This window comes from Cervus canadensis, chromosome 12 (assembly GCF_019320065.1).
Source record: "Cervus canadensis isolate Bull #8, Minnesota chromosome 12, ASM1932006v1, whole genome shotgun sequence".
NCBI lineage: Eukaryota > Metazoa > Chordata > Mammalia > Artiodactyla > Cervidae > Cervus > Cervus canadensis.
Genome location: NC_057397.1, coordinates 60887880 through 60907404, shown reverse-complemented (window position 1 = coordinate 60907404; position 19525 = coordinate 60887880). Strand labels below are relative to the sequence as shown.

The 19525-nt window shown below is 39.6% G+C and overlaps 1 protein-coding gene across 1 annotated transcript in view; it reads right to left on the bottom strand.

Moving 5' to 3' along the window:
• The window catches only part of RGS22 (regulator of G protein signaling 22), a 165636-nt gene that overhangs the window by 78958 nt on the left and 67153 nt on the right, over positions 1-19525 (bottom strand). The window contains exons 7-10 of the mRNA XM_043484148.1: positions 17358-17487; positions 14064-14664; positions 12490-12651; positions 7474-7648 (exon numbers count right to left, since the gene is read on the bottom strand). Coding sequence (XP_043340083.1) covers positions 7474-7648; positions 12490-12651; positions 14064-14664; positions 17358-17487 — 1068 coding nt within the window. The remainder of the gene's footprint in view (positions 1-7473; positions 7649-12489; positions 12652-14063; positions 14665-17357; positions 17488-19525) is intronic.

Here is a 19525-nt window from a genome sequence, read left to right as displayed (position 1 = left end):
AAGACTCTTGAGAATCCTTTGGACTGCAAGGAGATCCAACCAGTCCATCCTAAAGGAAATCAGTCCTGAATATTAATTGGAAGGACAGATGCTGAAGCTGAAACTCCCAATACTTTGGCCACCTGATGTGAAGAATGGACTCATTGGTAAAGACCCTGATGCTGGGAAAGATTGAAGGTGGGAGGAGAAGGGGACGACAGATGAGATGGCTGGATCCAACTCTATGGACATGAGTTTGAGTAAGCTCTGGGAGCTGGTGATGGACAGGGAAGCCTGGCATACTAGAGTCCATGGGGTCACAAAGAGTCAGACACGACTGACCAACTGAACTGAGACTGATGTTTTGCATATAATGTCCTAGGTATCAGGGCTCACATCTGTTTTAATAATTTGGAACACAGCATGACATTAAGCAACACTCTGTAAATAAGGGGAACCACAGGAGACTGGGCTTATTAAAAGTGTATTATACAAAAGTGGTCAAATTCACAGACACAAAGTAGAATGATGGTTACCAGGGGATGCAAGAGGGGTTGGTGAATGGTTATATAGTTTCAAATTTGCAAGATAAAATAGTTCTGAAGATCTGTTACACAACAATGCAAATATACTTATACTACTACTGCAATGTGCACTTGAAAAGGGTTAAGATGATAAATTCTGTCATGTGCTTTTTGTTATTGTTGTTCAGTCCCTCAATTCTGTCCAACTCTTTGTGACCCCATGGACTGTCCTTCACCAGCTCTCAGAGCTTGCTCAAACTCATGTCCCTTGATTCAGTGATGCCATTCAACCATCTCATCCTCTGTTGTCCCCTTCTCCTCCTGCCTTCAATCTTTCCCAGCATCAGGGTCTTTTCTAATGAGCCAGCTCTTTGCATCAGGTGGCCAAAGTATTGAAGCTTCAACATCAATCCTTCCAATGAATATTCAGGACTGATTTCCTTTAGGATTGACTGGTTGGATCTCCTTGCAGTCCAAAGGACCCTCAAGAGTCTTCTCCAACACCACAGTTCAAAAGGATAAATTCTTCAGTGCTCAGCTTTCTTTACAGTCCAACTCTCACATCCATGCATGACTACTAGAAATACCATACCACTGACTAGATGGATTTTTGTTAGCAAAGTATCGCCATTATGCTCTGCTTATTATTATTAATACACTGTCTAGGTTTGTCACAGCTTTTCTTCCAAGGAGCAAGCATCTTTTAATTTCATGGCTGCAGTCACCATCTGCAGTGATTTTGGAGCCCCAAAAATAAAGTCTGTCACTGTCTCCATTGTTTCCCCATCTATTTGCCATGAAGTGATGGTACCAGATGCCATGATTTTAGTTTTCTGAATGTTGAGTTTTAAGCCAGCTTTTTCACTCTCCTCTTTCACTTTTGTCAAGAGGCTCTTTAGTTCCTCTTTGCTTACTGCCATTAGAGTGGTATCATCTGCATATCTGAGGTTATTGATATTTCTCCCGGCAATCTTGATTCCAGCTGTGCTTCATCCAGCCTGGCATTTCACATGATGTACTCGGCATAGAAGCTAAATAAGCAGGGTGACAGTATACAGCCTTGATCAATTTGGAACCTTTCCCAATTTGGAACCAGTTTGTTGTTCCATGTCTGGTTCTAATTGTTGTTTCTTGACCGGCATACAGATTTCTCAGGAGGCAGGTCAGGTGATCTGGTATTCCCATCTCTTTCAGAATTTTCCACAGTTTATTGTGATCCACACAGTCAAAGGCTTTGGCATAGTCAATAAAGCAGTAGATGTTTTTCTGGAACTCTCTTGCCTTTTCGATGATGCAGGGATGTTGGCAATTTGATCTCTGGTTCCTCTGCCTTTTCTAAATCCAGCTTGAACATCTGGAAGTTCTCGGCTCACATACTATTGAAGCCTTGCTTGGAGAATTTTAAGCATTACTTTGCTAGTGTGTGAGATGAGTGCAATTGTGCGGTGGTATAAACATTCTTTGGCATCGCCTTTCTTTGGGATTGGAATGAAAACTGACCTTTTCCAGTCCTGTGGCCACTGCTGAGTTTTCCAAATTTGGTGGCATATTTAGTGCAGCACTTTCACAGCCTCCTCTTTCAGGATTTGAAATAGCTCAGCTGGAATTCCATCACTTCCACTAGCTTTACTCATAGTGATGATTCCTAAGGCCCACTTGACTTCACACTCCAAGATGTCTGGCTCTAGGTGAGTGATCACACCATCAGAGCTATCTGGGTCATGAAGATCTTTTTTGTGTAGTTCTTCTGTGCATTCTTGCCACCTCTTCTTAACATCTTCTGCTTCTGTTAGGTCCACGCCATTTCTGTCCTTTACTGTGCCTATCTTCACATGAAATGTTCCCTTGGTATCTCTAATTTTCTTGAGGAGATCTCTAGTCTTTCCCATTCTATTATTTTCCTCTATTTCTTTGCATTGTTCACTTAGGAAGTCTTTCTTATCTCTCCTTGCTATTCTATGGAACTCTGCATTTAAATGGGTATATCTTTCCTTTTCTCCTTTGCCTTCCACTTCTCTTTTCTCAGCTCTTTGTAAGGCCTCCTCAGACAACCATTTTGACTTTTTACATTTCTTTTTCTTGGGGATGGTTTTGGTCACAGTCTCCTGTACAATGTTAAGAACCTCTGTCCACAATTTTTCAGGCACTCTGTCTATGGGATCTAAACCCTTGAATCTATTTGTCACTTCTATGGTACAATTGTAAGGGATTTGACTTAGGTCATACCTAATGGCCCACTGGTTTTCCCTACGTTCTTCAATTTAAGTATGAATTTGGCAATAAGGAGTTTATGATCTGAGTCACAGTCAGCTCCCAGTCTTGTTTTTGCTGACTGTATAGAGCTTTTCCATCTAAGGCTGCAAAGAATATAATCAATCTGATTTTGGTATTGACCATCTGGTGATGTCCATGTGTAGAGTTGTTTCTTTTGTGGCTGGAAGAGGGTGTTTGCTATGACCAGTGCATTCTCTTGGTAAAACTCTGTTAGCCTTTGCCCTGCTTCTTTTTGTATTTCAAGGTCAAACTTACCTGTTACTCCAGCTATCTCTTGACTTCCTATTTTTGTATTCCAGTCCCCCATGATGAAAAGGATATCTTTCTGTGGTTCTTTTTTTCTTCTTTTTGGTGTTAGTTCTAGAAAGTCTTGTAGGTCTTCATAGAACCATTCACCTTCAGCTTCTTTGGCGTTAGTGGTTGGGGCATAGACTTGTATTACTGTGATTACTGAACAGTTCGCCTTGGAAATGAAGAGAGATCATTCTGTCATTTTGAGATTGCACCCAAGTACTGCATTTCAGATTCTTTTGTTGACTATGAGAGCTACTCCATTTCTTCTTAGGGATTCTTGCCCATAGTAGTAGATATAAAGGTCATCTGAATTAAATTTGCCCATTGCCATCCATTTTAGTTCACTGATTCCTAAAACGTCAATATTCACTCTTGCCATCTCCTGTTTGACCACTTCCAATTTACCTTGATTCGTGGACCTAACATTCCAGGTTTCAATGCAATATTGCTCTTTACAGCATCAGACTTTACTTTCATCACCAGACACATCCACAACTGGGCATTGTTTCCATTTTGACTCAGCCCCTTCACTCCTTCTGGAACTATTTCACCACTCTTCTCCAGTAGCATATCTGGGCACCTACCAACCTGGGGAATTCATCTTTCAGTGTCATATCTTTTTGCCTTTTTATATTGTTCATGGGGTTCTCAAGACAAGAATGCTGAAGTGGTTTGCCATTCCCTTCTGCAGTGGAGCATGTTTTGTCAGAACTCTCCACCACGACCCGTCCGCTTGGGTGGCCCTACACGGCACGGCTCATACTTTCTTTGAGTTAGACAAGGCTGTGATCCATGTGCTTTTACCACTATAAAAAGCTTTCTAAAAAAAAAAAAAAAGCTTTCTAAATATAAAAAAAAAATTTTTAAGTGTATTATACTTAAAATTAAAGGATGGCCCAAGTTAGTATTTTTGAGCTTTCTGGCTTGGGAGAAAGCTAGAAAAGTAGCCCGAAAGAAAAAAATCTTTTCTTTTGATAGAAAAAAAAAAAAAATACTATCAAAAGGGCACAGTAGAACTGGAGGCGGGTACAGGAGCTGTTCCATATCAAGACTGAGATGGTAGATACACAATGTATATATTTGTCAAAAATTTCAGAACAAAAAGGTGAATTTTACTTTGAATAAAAGATATTTTAACTTTTAAAAGAGGAAGAATAAAGAAAATAGAATCAAGTTCCATTGCTTACACTGTTTTCTGCCAAGGAGAAACAGAAGGAGATCAAAATGAGTTACTCAACTAGAAAACACTGATGATAACAGGTGTGGTGATGGATGGTACTCAGAAAGCCAAGTGTGCTCACTACACTATGTCTCTAAGATTTGTCTTAACCTGGTGACTGAGTCACAAAGTCACACGGGCTAACAAGGACGCTCAGTTGATCAGTTAAGTGGCATACACAAAGGCCCTGGGTGCAAAAGAGGTCAGAAAAGTGTCTACATAATGGCTAAAAAACCTAGCTCACTATAATGACACTAACTCAAGGTGTGGTCCCCAGGCCAGCAGAAAGAGCACCACCTGGGAGCAAGCATGTTAGATATGCAAATCCTTGGGCCCCATCCCAGACCTATTGAATCTTGATCTTTAGGAGGAGCCCTGAAGTCTCTATTCTAACAAGCTCTTCAGGTGACTCACTGAAGCTTGAGAACCACTAACTTGTAGCAGTGCTTTGCAGCAAATCACCTAGGAATCTTATTAAAATATAGGTTCTAAAATGTGACTCTAGGGACTTCCCTGGTGATCCAGGGGTTAATAATCCACCTTCCAATGCAGGGAACATGGGTTAGCTCCCTTATCAGGGAACTGAGATACCACATGCCACACGATGCGGCCAAAAAAAATTATGTTCAGGCAGGATGAGAACCTCAATTTTATGCAAACTCCTGATTTTAGAGAGTGACTCTCACCTGGTCTGGTGATGGACAGGGAATCCTGGTGTGCTGCAGCCTACGGGGTTGGAAAGAGTTGGACACGACTTACCGACTGAACTGAACTGAATGCACTCAGTCTGTATCAATTAAATCTGACTCTGAAGGTGGGATGTAGGCATCAGTATGTCTAAAAGCTCTCTGTGACTCTAGAATGCATACAGGGTTAAGAAACCACTGACAGAAAAACTGTAAGGTATTTGAAGCTCTAAAGCACTACTTGTAGAAGCAGAGTTTTAAAAGTCACATCATACATCTTCCTGACTCTTAAAAATAAGTTATCTTAATCACAAAGTAATCATTTCTGACGGGGTCGTGTGTGACTATGGTCAATAACACAACATTCTTTGACACCTTTAAAGGCTTGAAAGATTAATAAGGCTCTTTACTTCTGAAATGTATGTCTTAGCTACATTTATTACATCTCTGTGCCAAAGCACATAGGGTTATTTACTTCTTCTCTGTAAATTTGGTTAACTTTTCTTCTCTTTGTGGACTTTTCCTATTTTTTTGTCCTATCCTTCCCTGTTGTGAAAATAATGCTCACTATTTCTAATTTTGCCATTGCTATTTTTCACTCATTTGTTCAGTTTATACTTATTAAGCGCCAGGCACTATTCCAGGCACTGAGAGAAAGCAGTTAACAAAGAAAAGGGACCTAATTAAACTTAAAAGCTTTTGCACAACAAAGGAAACTATAAGCAAAGTGAAAAGACAGCCTTCAGAATGGTAGAAAGTAATAGCAACCAAAGAAACAGACAAAGGATTAATCTCAAAACTATACAAGCAACTCCTGAAGCTCAATTCCAGAAAAATAAATGCCCCAATCAAAAAATGGGCCAAAGAACTAAACAGACATTTCTCTAAAGAAGAAATACAGATGGCTGACAAATACATGGAAAGGTGCTCAACATCACTCATGATCAGAGAAATGCTAATCAAAACCACAACAAGGTACCATTACACGCCAGTCAGAATGGCTGCTATCCAAAAGTCTACAAGCAATAAATGCTGGAGAGGGTGTGGAGAAAACGGAACCCTCTTACACTGTTGGTGGGAATGCAAACTCGTACAGCCACTATGGAGAACAGTGTGGAGATTCCTTAAAAAACTGGAAATAGAACTGCCATATGACCCAGCAATCCCACTCCTGGGCATACACACCAAGGAAACCAGATCTGAAAGAGACACGTGCACCCCAATGTTCATCACAGCACTGTTTATAATAGCCAGGACAGGGAAGCAACCTAGATGCCCATTAGCAGACGAATGGATAAGGAAGCTATGGTACATATACACAATGGAATATTACTCAGCCATTAAAAATAATACATTTGAACCAGTCCTAATGAGATGGATGAAACTGGAGCCCATTATACAGAGTGAAGTAAGCCAGAAAGATAAACACCAATACAGTATACTAACACATATATATGGAATTTAAAAAGATGGTAACGATAACCCTATATGCAGGACAGAAAAAGAGACACAGATGTATAGAACAGACTTTTGGACTCTGTGGGAGAAGGCGAGGGTGGGATGATCTGAGAGAATAGCATCGAAACATGTATATTATCAAGTGTGAAACAGATCGCCAGCCCAGGTTGGATGCATGAGACAAGTGCTCAGGGCTGGTATACTGGGATGACCCAGTGGGATGGGATGGGGAGGGAGGTGGGAGCGGGGATCAGGATGGGGAACACATGTAAATCCATGGGTGATTCATGTCAATGTATGGCAAAACCCACTACAATATTGTAAAGTAATTAGCCTCCAACTAATAAAAATAAATGAAAAAAAAGAAAAGTCCCTTATATTCTGGTAGGAGGTGAAAGACAATAAACATAAATCAGCATGGTCTTAAGTATGATGAGGCAAAATAAGGCAGAGCAGAGGGCTTGGATAGTGGATAGTGAGGGAGGGAATCTGTGCTGTCCCGCGCAGCGTGTTTACATGGAAGAATCAAGGACAGCCTCTCTGACTAAGTGATACCAGGGCAGACACCAAGGTGAGTGAGGTGCTACCACACACATATCTGGAGGAAGAGTGCTCCAATGGAAGGGAAACAGCAAGTGCAACACTCTCGGGTTTCTGTTTGGTGTGTTCCAGGAATAGCATGGAGTGGCGTAAGCTAAAGAAGAATGCTAGGGAATAAGGCCAGGAAGTTAGCAGGGCAGTGGACAGCTGTATAAAGACTCTAGCTTATATTCTGACTGAGAGAGGAGGCCACTAGGGAGTTCTGAGCAACTAAGCGACATGATCATGCATTTTTCAAAAATCACATTGGCAGACTGGTGAAGAACAAACCATAAATTTTCTTCTTTCCTAATTGCTGCAGCATGTACATTAACAAAAACCAAAAAAAAAAAAAAAAAAATTAGAAGCTTATGATAAAACTTCAGTGCTAGTGTACAAAACCCAAGCATCAACATTTTAGTACAAACTTAAGAGATCAAAGTATCGCTGGACAACCTACCTGCATCTCAGATAACTGTGGAATGCAAGACTTGGGTCTTAACGGCAAGAGGGTTGCCATTTGTGGGAAAGGGTCAACATCCTTCCTTGGTTTCTCTTGACGAAGGTGCCAGAATTTCAGTTCAGCACTAGCGTGTTTTGTTGAGGATGTATGAGTAACACAGAATCTTGGTGCCCTAGTTAGAGGAAAAACAAATTTAAGATTAATCTCGGCAATAAGCCTCAAAAATCAGAATGTATGATATGTGTTCACAATTATCAGTCTTGCCACATCCCTTTTTAATAATTTTTTCTTCTTTTCCTGCTGCCTATCCTCTCCCCCCAATGTTATGTGTGTGTACATGTGTGTTATCTATCTATATATATCTATCCATCTATCTATGTATCTCTCAAAAGAAAAGTGGGCAAAGAAGATACACAGGAAACTTACGAATGCTGAAATCCAAATGACCACTAAATATTGAAAAGTTATCAACATCAACAATAATCAGGGAAATGCAAATTAAAAACACCAAACACCAATGACATACCAAATACATAGCCAAAAATTTAAGAATCTCACACTATCAAATGTTATCATGAATTTGTAGTAATAAGTACTCTCATATTCTGTTGGTGGGAGTGCAGTTGGTACAACTGCTTTGGAAAAGGGGATGTGTGTACAGCATTGCTTGTAATTGTAAAAAGAGAAAATGACACAAATTTTTAAAACAATAAATAATCTATGGTATGTTGATGCAATGGAATACTGTATACAACAAAGAAAATGGATAAAACTCTCAATACAGTTACAATCAAATCAGTCATATCTGACTCTTTGTGATGCCATGGACCATAGCCCACCAGGCTCCTCTGTCCAAGGAATTTTCTAGGCAAGAATACTGGAGTGGGTAGCCATTTCCTTCTCCAGGTGATCTTCCCGACCCAGGGATCAAATCTAGGTCTCCCACATTGCAGGCAGATTCTTTACTGTCTGAGCCACCAGCGAAGCCCATGATGTTGACAGAAGACACAAAAGAAGGCATACATCATGATTCCATTTTTATAAAGTTGTAGTAGAGGAAGATAAAAATACATGTTTAGGGATTTATTTGCATACATGGTTGGTAAAACTACAATGAAAAGTAAGGGGGTAATCACAAGTCCAGAAAGTGGCTACCTCCAAGTGGATGGAGGATGGTGTAACCAGCAAGGCACCTTCAGGGGTCTTTGCAATTCTTTATTCCCCAACCAACATGGTGGGAAATAATGAGTGTTTGTTTGTACTTAGGTTGGAATTTTAAAGAATACACAGGATTTAGCTAGATCAAGAAAAAAGGTAAGAAAGGATTCTGGGAAAATGGCAATGTCAGCAATATTGTTTTTCTACATCTCCGAATCCCTTCATAAAAACAGACAGCATGACTATGATAGCACAACCAAAAACTCATGGACAACGTTTAGAATAACACGTGTTAATGTGACAAGGTATCCCACAAACCCCAATATACAGGCAGTGGATACAAAAGATCAGCCACAAGACCTGCACGACATTGGTGTGTAGGTCACAAGAGGAAGGAAGTGCCTGATGATGGCCCTGAGAATGGAACAGCACCAGAAGAGCCAGAAAGACACGGCAGGCCTGTTTGAGATTAGCAATTGAGATGGAAGGGATTCTCCAACCTGAGGTGAGTGCACACACATGTCAGTCGCATTTCAACTTACCAACAATGAACAACTGGAAAGTCAAAATAACAAAATGGACGAACCACAATAGGTGCAACAATTTGGATGCATTACGCTTCAGTGGCAGTATGTTGACCGACAGAAGTCAGTCTCAAAAAGTTAATCCTGTATAATTACATGGCATTCTAAAAAAGACAAAAACATAGTGACAAAGAACAGATCAGTGGCTGCCAGGGTGAAGAGAGGAGGAAGAGCCTGATGACAGAAGGGTGCTCTGAGAGTTTCCTAAGGTGGTGTTTGTACGCTGACTGTCATGGTGGTTATGTGAATCTATACAGTTTGCTTTTACTGTATGTTAATGTAAAACATAGAAAAGAAGAGAAAAACAGCCTTTTCAACAAATGAGGATGAGCAACTGGATATCCATAAGCAAGGGAAAAAAAAAAAAACTGAACCTTGACCTAAACCTCACACCCTATATAAAAATTAACTCAAAACAGGCCATGGACTTAAATTAAAATATAGAATTGTAAGATTTTTAAAGAACAGCACAGGAGAAAATCTTCCAAATACAGCACTGGGCAAAGCGTTCTCAGGTTTGACACCATGGGCATAATCCACGAAAGTGAAAGTGTTAGCCCCTCAGTTGCGGCCGACTGTGTGACCCCATGGGCTGTAGTCCGCCGGGCTCCTCTGGCCATGGCATTCTCTAGGGAAGAATGCTGGAGCGGGCAGCCATGTCCTGGCTTCCCTAGTGGCTCAGACAGTAAAGAATCTGCCTGAAACATGGGAGACCCAGGTTTGATCCCTCGGTTGGGAAGATCCCCTGGAGAAGGGAATGGCTACCCACTCCAGTATTCTTGCCTGGAGAATTTCACAGACAGAGGAACCTGTCAGGCTATGGTCTATGGGGTCATAAAGAGTCATTCAGACAGTAACACTACTGAAACTAAAAACAGATTATATGACCCGCTAATCTCATTCCTGGACTTTAATTCCAGAGAAAGGAAGATTTATGTTCATGCAGAAATCTGTACATGAATGTTCACAGCAGCTTTATTACTAATATCAAAAGACTGAAAACAATCCTAATGTCCCTCAATGGGAGACTGAGTGTGTAACATCCACACGACAGAATACTAGACAGTAATGAAGAAGAACAAAACGACTTGGACACATCTCAAAGGAATTATCCTGAGTGAAAAAATAATCCCAAAAGATTACATATTACATTATTTCATTTACATAATAGATGAGTAGTTTTCCAGTAATTATGAGAAAGGGGGAAGGTAAGAGGCAGGCATGGTTATAAGAGAGCAATACAAAGGTATGCATGTGGTAATGTAACTGCTCTGTATCTTGACTGTAATGGCAAGTGCATGTGACAGAACTATATACAGAGAGATAAATTATGAGAAACTGGAAAAATATGAAAAAAGATTGTTGAGCTTTATCAATGTCAATTCCATCACTGCAATATTGTACTACAGTTAAGCAAGATGTTACCACTGGTGGTGGGGGGGGGGGGTGGGGAACTGGGTAATAGGTATACAGAATCTTTGTGTAATTTCTTACAACTTCATATGAATCTATCATTCTCTCAAAACAAAAAAGTTAAACTAAGAAAAAAAAAGCTTCTACTATATTCGTAATGTTTTTTAAGCTGGGTGGTGTGTGTGTATATATAGGTGCATATTATAGTATAATTTATACCTTTCTGCCTTTCTTAAATATTTAAGAACAGAAATTTATACAGAGAAAAACAACATTCTCTCTATATATGGGAAAATACAAAGCACACAAGTAATCTGAAATACCTAGATGGGAGATAATTGGGAGACAGAGGCAAGGGACAAATCATGATGACCTTATTTATTAACTTAAGGAATGTGAACCTTACACTGAAAGCTTGGGGGCAACTACTGAAAGCCTTAAAGCAGGGAAGTAACATCATCAGATCAATCACGGCCACAGTGGACAGCTCACTGATCCTCAGATGGCACACATCTCCTTCACGAGGCCCATTCTCTTCTCCATGCTTATATCCAGGTGAAATACTACCTCTCCTCTGTGTCCTGCGCATCCACCACACTTGCTTTTAGTACACTCGTTTCACATGTAGGTTCCTCCCACTGGACTAGGATCACTAGACTTGACTATGTTTTACCCTTGGACCCTTAGCACAGAACTTGGCTCATAGGAAGTGTTCCTGGAATGTTTACTGAGATGATAAATCTAACTCAATCTACTGCGCATGTATGCACATGCACACAAACACACACACATCAATTTGAAGAGATACTGAGCATAAGAGGTCAGGTGTAGAAGGATACGTTCACAAAGTTAACATGGAGTTAAAATCCATCTTGTAACAGAGAAATATCAATAACCTCAGATATGCAGATGATACCACACTTATGGCAGAAAGTGAAGAAGAGCTAAAGAGCCTCTTGATGAAAGTGAAAGAGGAGAGTGAAAAAGTTGGCTTAAAACTCAACATTCAGAAAACTAAGATCATGGCATCTGGTCCCATCACTTCATGGCAAATAGATGGGGAAACAATGGAAACAATGAGAGACTTTATTTTTTGGGTTCCAAAATCACTGCAGATGGTGACTGCAGCCATGAAATTAAAAGACGCTTGCTCCTTGGGAAAAAATCTATCACCAACCTAGACAGCATATTAAAAAGCAGAGGCACTACCAACAAAGGTCTGTCTAGTCAAAGCTATGGTTTTTCCAGTAGCCATGCATGGATGTGAGAGTTGGACTATTAAGAAAGCTGAGCACCCAAGAATTGATGCTTTTAAAATACAGTGTTGGAGAAGACTCTTGAGAGTCCCTTGGGCTGCAAGAAGAGCCAACCAGTCTATCCTAAAGGAAATCAGTCCTGAATATTCATTGGCAGGACTGATGCTGAAGCTGAAACTCCAATACTTTGGCCACCTGATGCAAAGAACCGACTCATTGGAAAAGACCCTGATGCTGGGAAAGATTGAAGGCAGGAGGAGAAGGGGACGACAGAGGATGAGATGGTTGGATGGCATCACCGACTTGATGGACATGAGTCTGAGTAAGCTCCAGGAGTTGGTGATGGACAGGGAAGCCTGGAGTGCTGCAGTCCATCGGGTCACAAAGAGTCGACACGACTGAGCGACAGAACTGAACTGCAAGTCCCTCAAACACCAACATTATCTAAAGGATAGGTACTTTAAAGAAGCCTGAAGATAATATGACAATCTTGTCATTTAAAATTCCCATAAGTCATATATCCTTAAGACAAAAAGTATAACCTGTAACTAGCTTAAGAAAAGTGAAAGCAAATAACTTTTGATTCTCATTATTTTTCTTACCAATAAAGAAGTAAGGGTTTTACAACCTCAGTCTGAATTTTTTTTAAGTGTTCTTCATTCCACTGAGATCCATCTAGTAGTTTAAATTTTGATAAGACTTCTGCAGAAAGGTAGTAATCTCCACTGCTCACTAGAAAGCATTTTTTCATCTTCTCAATATGTCTGAAATAAAACACAAACAAATAGGCACACACATACATGTTGACACAGTATTCAACTAGCCAAATATTTTCACTTCCAAAATGTTTCAGGCAAGTAATGAACTAACTATCTTAGAACCAAAAGTGGGGTCACAAAGAGTCGGACCACAACTGAGCAACTGAACAAAGAACCAAAAGTGAGTTACAGGAGTACCAATGTGAAGATAAAAATAGTTCTCACAGGTATGGGAATGGGAAGGATAGCTTTGGTCAGCTGAACAATGGCCTTGCTAAGATGTCCACACCCTCATCTCCAGAACCTAAGAATGTGATCTTACATGACAGAAGGGACGGTGCAGAGGTGATTAGGGTTTTGAGGAGATTATCCTGGGCTGTCTAGCTGGTGCTAATGTAATCATTAACAATCCTTCTAAGAAGGAGGCAGGAGGGTAACAGTCATAGAGAAAAGATAGGAGGGCAGAAGCAAAGATCAGAGAGGAGAAAAGACGTCATTCCGCTGGCTCTGAAGACAAAGGAAGGGGCCCTGAGCCAAGGAAAGCAGATGGCCTCAGAAGCAGGAAAAGGAAAGGAAATGGATTCTCCCCTAGAGTGCCCAGAAAGAATGCAGGCCTGCAGACCCATTTAGACTTCTGACCTTTTAATCGGAAGAAAATTAATTTATGTTGCTTCAAGCCACTGAGTGTGTGGCAATTAATGACAGCAACAATAGGAACTAATAAAGTATTGACTCTGAAGAACCTATGTAGGTTGACTGTATATCCTTTCCCTAACATGTCTTGGAAAGTGGTAGCAGCCTTCCATCCCAGGATCAATTAGGTCATGCTTCATAATCAACCATTTGGTAACCCCTGCTCTTATAACTATGTATAACAATGAGCTTTGTGATCTGAATGTTTCCAAGTAACTGGAATAACCCAGTCTCCAGTATTTACTCAGTCAAACCTTTAATGGGGATCGCAGTCTACTTCAGAGTTCAGAGCAGATCAGGAGAACACAGACAAGTTAAGGAGGTAAAGCAGGGTCCTCCAAGGTTCATAAGACTTACAGTGACCTAACACATATGGAGCAGCCAAACAAACACCCATGCCCCGTCAGACCTAAGAGGCTCTCTCGAGAACATCCAGCATCATATCCAGCAGATATCTCATTCAGATATGTCTAAGTGGCTTCTGACTAAAGACCACAGAATTTGTTAACTGAGCAGGCTGCCAGGAACAGTCAGCCCCTTACACTGGCATAAGGTATCTTTTACATAAATCAGTCTTATTATAATAAAATAAATCTTATTATTAATTCTTCTAAAAGTATAAATTACATTTATATATTTATTCCAGGCCTTCTGTCTGTGCTTAAATGAACCAAACTAATATTCTATAATTTGGTTTTAAAACTATTGAAAAAAAATAGAAATACCTTTGATGTCTTCCAGGATTCTTAAGAACTTTTAACCTCTCAATATCCATCCATAGCCACCAATATTTCTCCCCTAAGGTACCTTTTAAAAATTTCTTAAATCTTTCAAACTCCTTTCTATTGCCAATGTCATACATTTTGTGAGAAATACACCAATCAGCCCTGCTGTCTAGTCCAACGCTCTCAGGTTTTGGAATTGCTTGTTCTAACACGTCTTCCGACTTTTCCCTTGGCATTTCACTGAGCAAAACATTCTTGCCAGAGGTAGGCCCCCCAATGTCATCAAATACCACTTCTGTTACGTTTCTGAAATTTACATAATCTGGGCTTTCTCTAAGTGTTGCTCCAAGAATTTGATGAACTGCCACTCTCAAAATAAAGGAGACATAAGATCTTAAAAACTCATCATATGTTGAGAAGTGCAGTGTCAGACTTTTATCGACATTCTGTTGCTTTTCAAGGTATATCCTCAGAAGAGCTTGAGAAGGAGTGTCCTGTAGAGATACAGACCCATCTTCTTCAAATTCGGAGATTAATCTAGTGGTTTTTAACAGGCTCTTTTTTGTCCTGGGGTGAACTCCATCATCGAAGATAAAACTCTCTGTATTAAATCATAAAAGGCTATTAGATCAGGTATGAATGTAAAAGTTTTCTTTTAATTGTTAACTAGATGTTATAAATCACTGCAGATGGTGATTGCAGCCATGAAATTAAAAGACGCTTATTCCTTGGAAGGAAAGTTATGACCAACCTAGGCAGCACATTAGAAAGCAGAGACATTACTTTGTCAACAAAGGTCCGTCTAGTCAAGGCTATGGTTTTTCCAGTGGTCATGTATGGATGTGAGAATTGGACTATAAAGAAAGCTGAGTGCCAAAGAATTGATGCTTTTGAACTATGGTGATGGAGAAGACTCTTGAGAGTCCCTTGGACTGCAAGGAGATCCAACCAGTCCATCCTAAAGGAAATCAGTCCTGGGTGTTCATTGGAAGGACTGATGCTGAAGCTGAAACTCCAATACTTTGGCTACCTCACGCAAAGAGCTGACTCATTTGCAAAGACCCTGATGCTGGGAAAGATTGAGGACAGGAGGAGAAGGGGACGACAGAGGATGAGATGGTTGGATAGCATCACCGACTCAATGGACATGAGTTTGGGTAAACTCTGGGAGTTGGTGATGGACAGTGAGGCCTGGCATGCTGTGGTTCATGGGGTTGCAAAGAGTCGGACACGACTGAGTGACTGAACTGAAGTGAGAGAAAGTGCCAACAGGGACTGGCCGTGTCTTCCTTGGACTTGAAGAGGATACTGGTGGCAGATGAACTAAATATTTGCTATCCTCAATAAAGAGGATCTTCAAAAAGACATGACACACTTTTGAAATGTAATATTTCAGACTGATAAGGTCAACATACAAAGGCCAAATCTATTAAAGAATTAGAATGTGTATACCAAATGATTGTGTGTACTTTCATGTTTTATGTTGCATTGTAAAATAAAATTAGCTACCATAGATGATGAGATGATAGATTAACAGACCAGAATTGGAGTCATATTAGCAATTTTAAAAAATTGACTATTTTATCAGAAAAATTCAATTACTATTACACTTACAACCTATCATTAAAATTACAAAATTGCATAAAGTCCTTGTGAAGCCTTACAAATACAAATGGACTATATTTACACTTTTTCTAAAGATACAGTCTAGCCCTTATTTTCTTTTTAGTCTTTATTTAGTGAAATATCTGATGTCTGTGCTTTATTTCACATGGCAAATCTACTGCTTGCAAAGCCATGGATCAGGAAAACCCTGATTCATGTGTCCCAACCTCAATTTTCTCAATAATAGATTTCAAATCTCAATAAACTGAAAATGTTTCATAATTTTAATCGAAAATATGTATAATAAATTTCCTTAAAATTGAGATTAGACTTTTGTAGACCTGTGAAAGGATAGTGGGTATACACTCAACCCCACAAACATGGAGGCACTTCTGCTCACTGCCTTCCTGGTATCCTTTCTCTTTCTGTTCCCTAACTTCACTCTCCAATTTTCTACTTCACTTGGAGACAACAAGTGAAGTAGGAGGCAACAGTAAGAAATCCATAAATTCCGTAATTTCCAGTTAGAAAGATGATTTCCCTCTTTACCTAGATTTAGGTTCAATTCTACAGACTCCAGATTTATCACCCCCCAGAGGTTTCTGGTTCTCTACTTCATTTGGAGGCAACAGTAAGAAATCTATAAATTCCGTAATTTCCAGTTAGAAAGATGATTTCCCTCTTTACCTAGATTTAGGTTCAATTCTACAGACTCCAGATTTATCACCCCCCCAGAGGTTTCTGGTACTTATCAAAGGAACTGTGCAATAATTTAATGAATTGTGGAATTCCCTTCCTGAATCACATTGCTAGATTTTTTTTTTCCCCTCTAGCAATATCACATGTTAATTACTACCGTTTCTGGAGGTAAGGTAAGGTAAGTTAAGGTAAGGTGAAGTCGCTCAGTCGTGTCCGACTCTTTGCAACCACATGGACTGTAGCTTACCAGGCTCCTCCGTCCATGGGATTTTCTATTCAAGAGTACTGGAGTGGGTTGCCATTTCCTTCTCCAGAGGATCTCCCCGACCCAGGGATCGAACCCAGGTCTCCCGCATTGTAGGCAGACACTTTACCATCTGAGCCATCAGGGAAGTCCTTTCTGGACCGTTTCTGGAAGGTCCCCTTCATTTATGAAAAGTTTCCGTCATCCACCAAAGTTCACCCACCCACAGTAGAAATTTATCTGCTTTTCAAGGTGAAAAATAGTCTGAACTTAAAAACAGTAGGATAACTCAAGTTCCATAAATCACTATTTACTTTTGGGAGGACAGAAAGGTTGCACCCACTTTATTTCAAATTCTTAATAATAAGAATTTGTAAACTGTAATAGGAAATAGTGATAAACCAAACATTTATTGACTGTCTATCAGGTACCAAGCAGTAAACATTTTATATATTCAGTATGTATGCATCATTAGTTTAATCTTACAGATGACAAAAGCAAGGCTACCAGAAGTGGAATAATTTGCAGAAGTCACAAACTAATAAGTATCAGAGTTGGATTCTAAACCCCTCTTCTTTTCACTATACCAGGTTGTCTCTTAAAAAACAGTAGAAAGTGGAGTTGCAGGAGATGTCATTTTTTTTTCCCTATCCACTAAGTGTTGTATTGTAAGTTTAGAATAACAACAACAAAAGATGTAAAAAGGAGTTCTGAGGTCAATCTTATCCTTGTCCTTTTCTGCTTACCAGAAACAGATGAAACAACTGGTGAGTCAATTTTGTCGTGGAACACACAAGATGGTAATGAAAAGGTTGATGCTGTTTGCTGACATTGTTTTGCCAAGGCAAACCAATCTTTTGTTTGAGTATAGGAGGCCTAGGAAGAAAGGAGCACATTTGTTTAACTAAGATTAGCAGTATTCTTCCCATCATGAATCTGGATAAATCATTATGACAATACTCAATTTGTATAGTACAATATGTAAAGGAAAAATTATGCTGTGAAAGAAAAGAATATTGTACACAGAAAAATTCATTAGCTGAGAATAATGATAAGGAAATGGAAATTCAGATTATTTTCATATTAGATGATCAAAGGGAAAAAAAGAAGCCCAATACCATCAAATTCTTCACTCCTCCACCAGAAGCACGCAACCCTTTCCTGGACTCACTACAAATTCCCGCCATCTAAGTTAACTTGGCAGTCTCCATAGCTCATCAGTCTTTGGGTGCATCTTTGGCCAGCTGCTCCCATTTACAACCTTCTCAACGATTTCACGCCCCCGGTTCCATCTGGCCAGGCTCAGTGCTTTGAACAACTTCTCCTTAATATGACGAAAACTTACTCTCAGGAGCACTGTAAACCTCTCCACATCCAACTTCACCTTTACCTTAGATTCTGTTTTCGAAACTTTGCTTGGATGGGATGCTTCCAGAAGGATGATTTCTGACTCACCTGCCCCTGGATGGAGTCTTCAGTTTTTCCTTTCTTTTATGTACTCCTGAGTCAGCTGATCCAATTCTCAACTTGACATGTAGCTTCAAAAGCCCCAGTCCTAAGAAACTCTATCTCAGATGCCCTGGGAAGATTCTTCTTTCCACTTCTCTTAGAAATGTCCTCACTTACTTTTCTAGGATAATCCAACTTGTTCAACAGAAGCAGAGAAGGGAGTGTCCAGCATTACTTTCACTTCTCCTTTCTCCAACTATGTCATCTTAGCCTAAGGAACACTTACAGGGGAGGCAAGGCTCAAATGGAATAGAATTGTTCCCTGACTATTATGGAGAATTAGCAGGGCAAGTCAGGCCACACAACAAGACCAAAGGCAAGAGACAGAAACAGCAGGTGCAATGGTGTGGTACTGTCCCTTTTAGAAGTAAGGTAGATAGTAGCTTTGAATCTCATTTCCTTTTGTTTCTTCTTTTTCTTTCTCTAAAACCAAATCATTTACTAATAAGTATATTCATTCAAAATACTTATTAAATGACTACTCTGTTCCAAGTGCTAGCCTAAGCACTGAGAGAAGACCAAAATAATTAAGGAACTATCAAGGAACTAAGACCAACATACAAGAGTCATGTCTTGATTTGAGACTTCCCTGGTGGCTCAGATGGTAAAGTGTCTGCCCTGCAACGCGGGAGACCTGGGTTCAATCCCTGGGTTGGGAAGATCTCCTGGAGAAGGAAATGGCAACCCACTCCAGTATTCTTGCCTAGAATATCCCATGGATGGAGGAGCCTGGTAGGCTATAGTCCATGGGGTTGCAAAGAGTCGGACACGACTGGGCGACTTCACCTTCACTTTCACAAGAGTCATTAAATCAACTACACAGAAAGATAAGAGAGCAGAAGATAGAGGAGAAAGAAGTAGTCAGCCAAATATAATAACAGTTAACTATTCTACTTTATATTCTTAAAAGATGGGTCAATTGTTTGTGTTTAGAAGGTATAACTGAAGACAAAAAAATATTACTAATTATCATAAGGATTAATACCTATCTATAGTCATGGTTTAATGATTTAACGGCCCCCAAAATTGAACACTCAAGTTCAAAGGTTATTAAAAAGAAATATATAATTCAGATATTACATAAGTTGACAGAAATGAGTTTTTTTCCATTACAGAAAATAGTAAAAGTAAAATAGCTTTAATTTTTATTTTCTTATATTTGATTCAATTTACATGTAAGGAATCAGAACTTATTCCCCTAGATTGATTCTTTCCTTTGTATGTTTATGGACTTCTACCATTAGTACATGTTTTTGACATCCCTAACATTATTAGAACACATATGTTAAGAGAAAAAATAAATACTGAAAAATAAATATAAGAGAAAAGAAAAATGTGACTTTAGTGCATCCCTGAGCATTATTCAGAGGAAATAATGGGACTGGCATACATTTTTTTTAACATT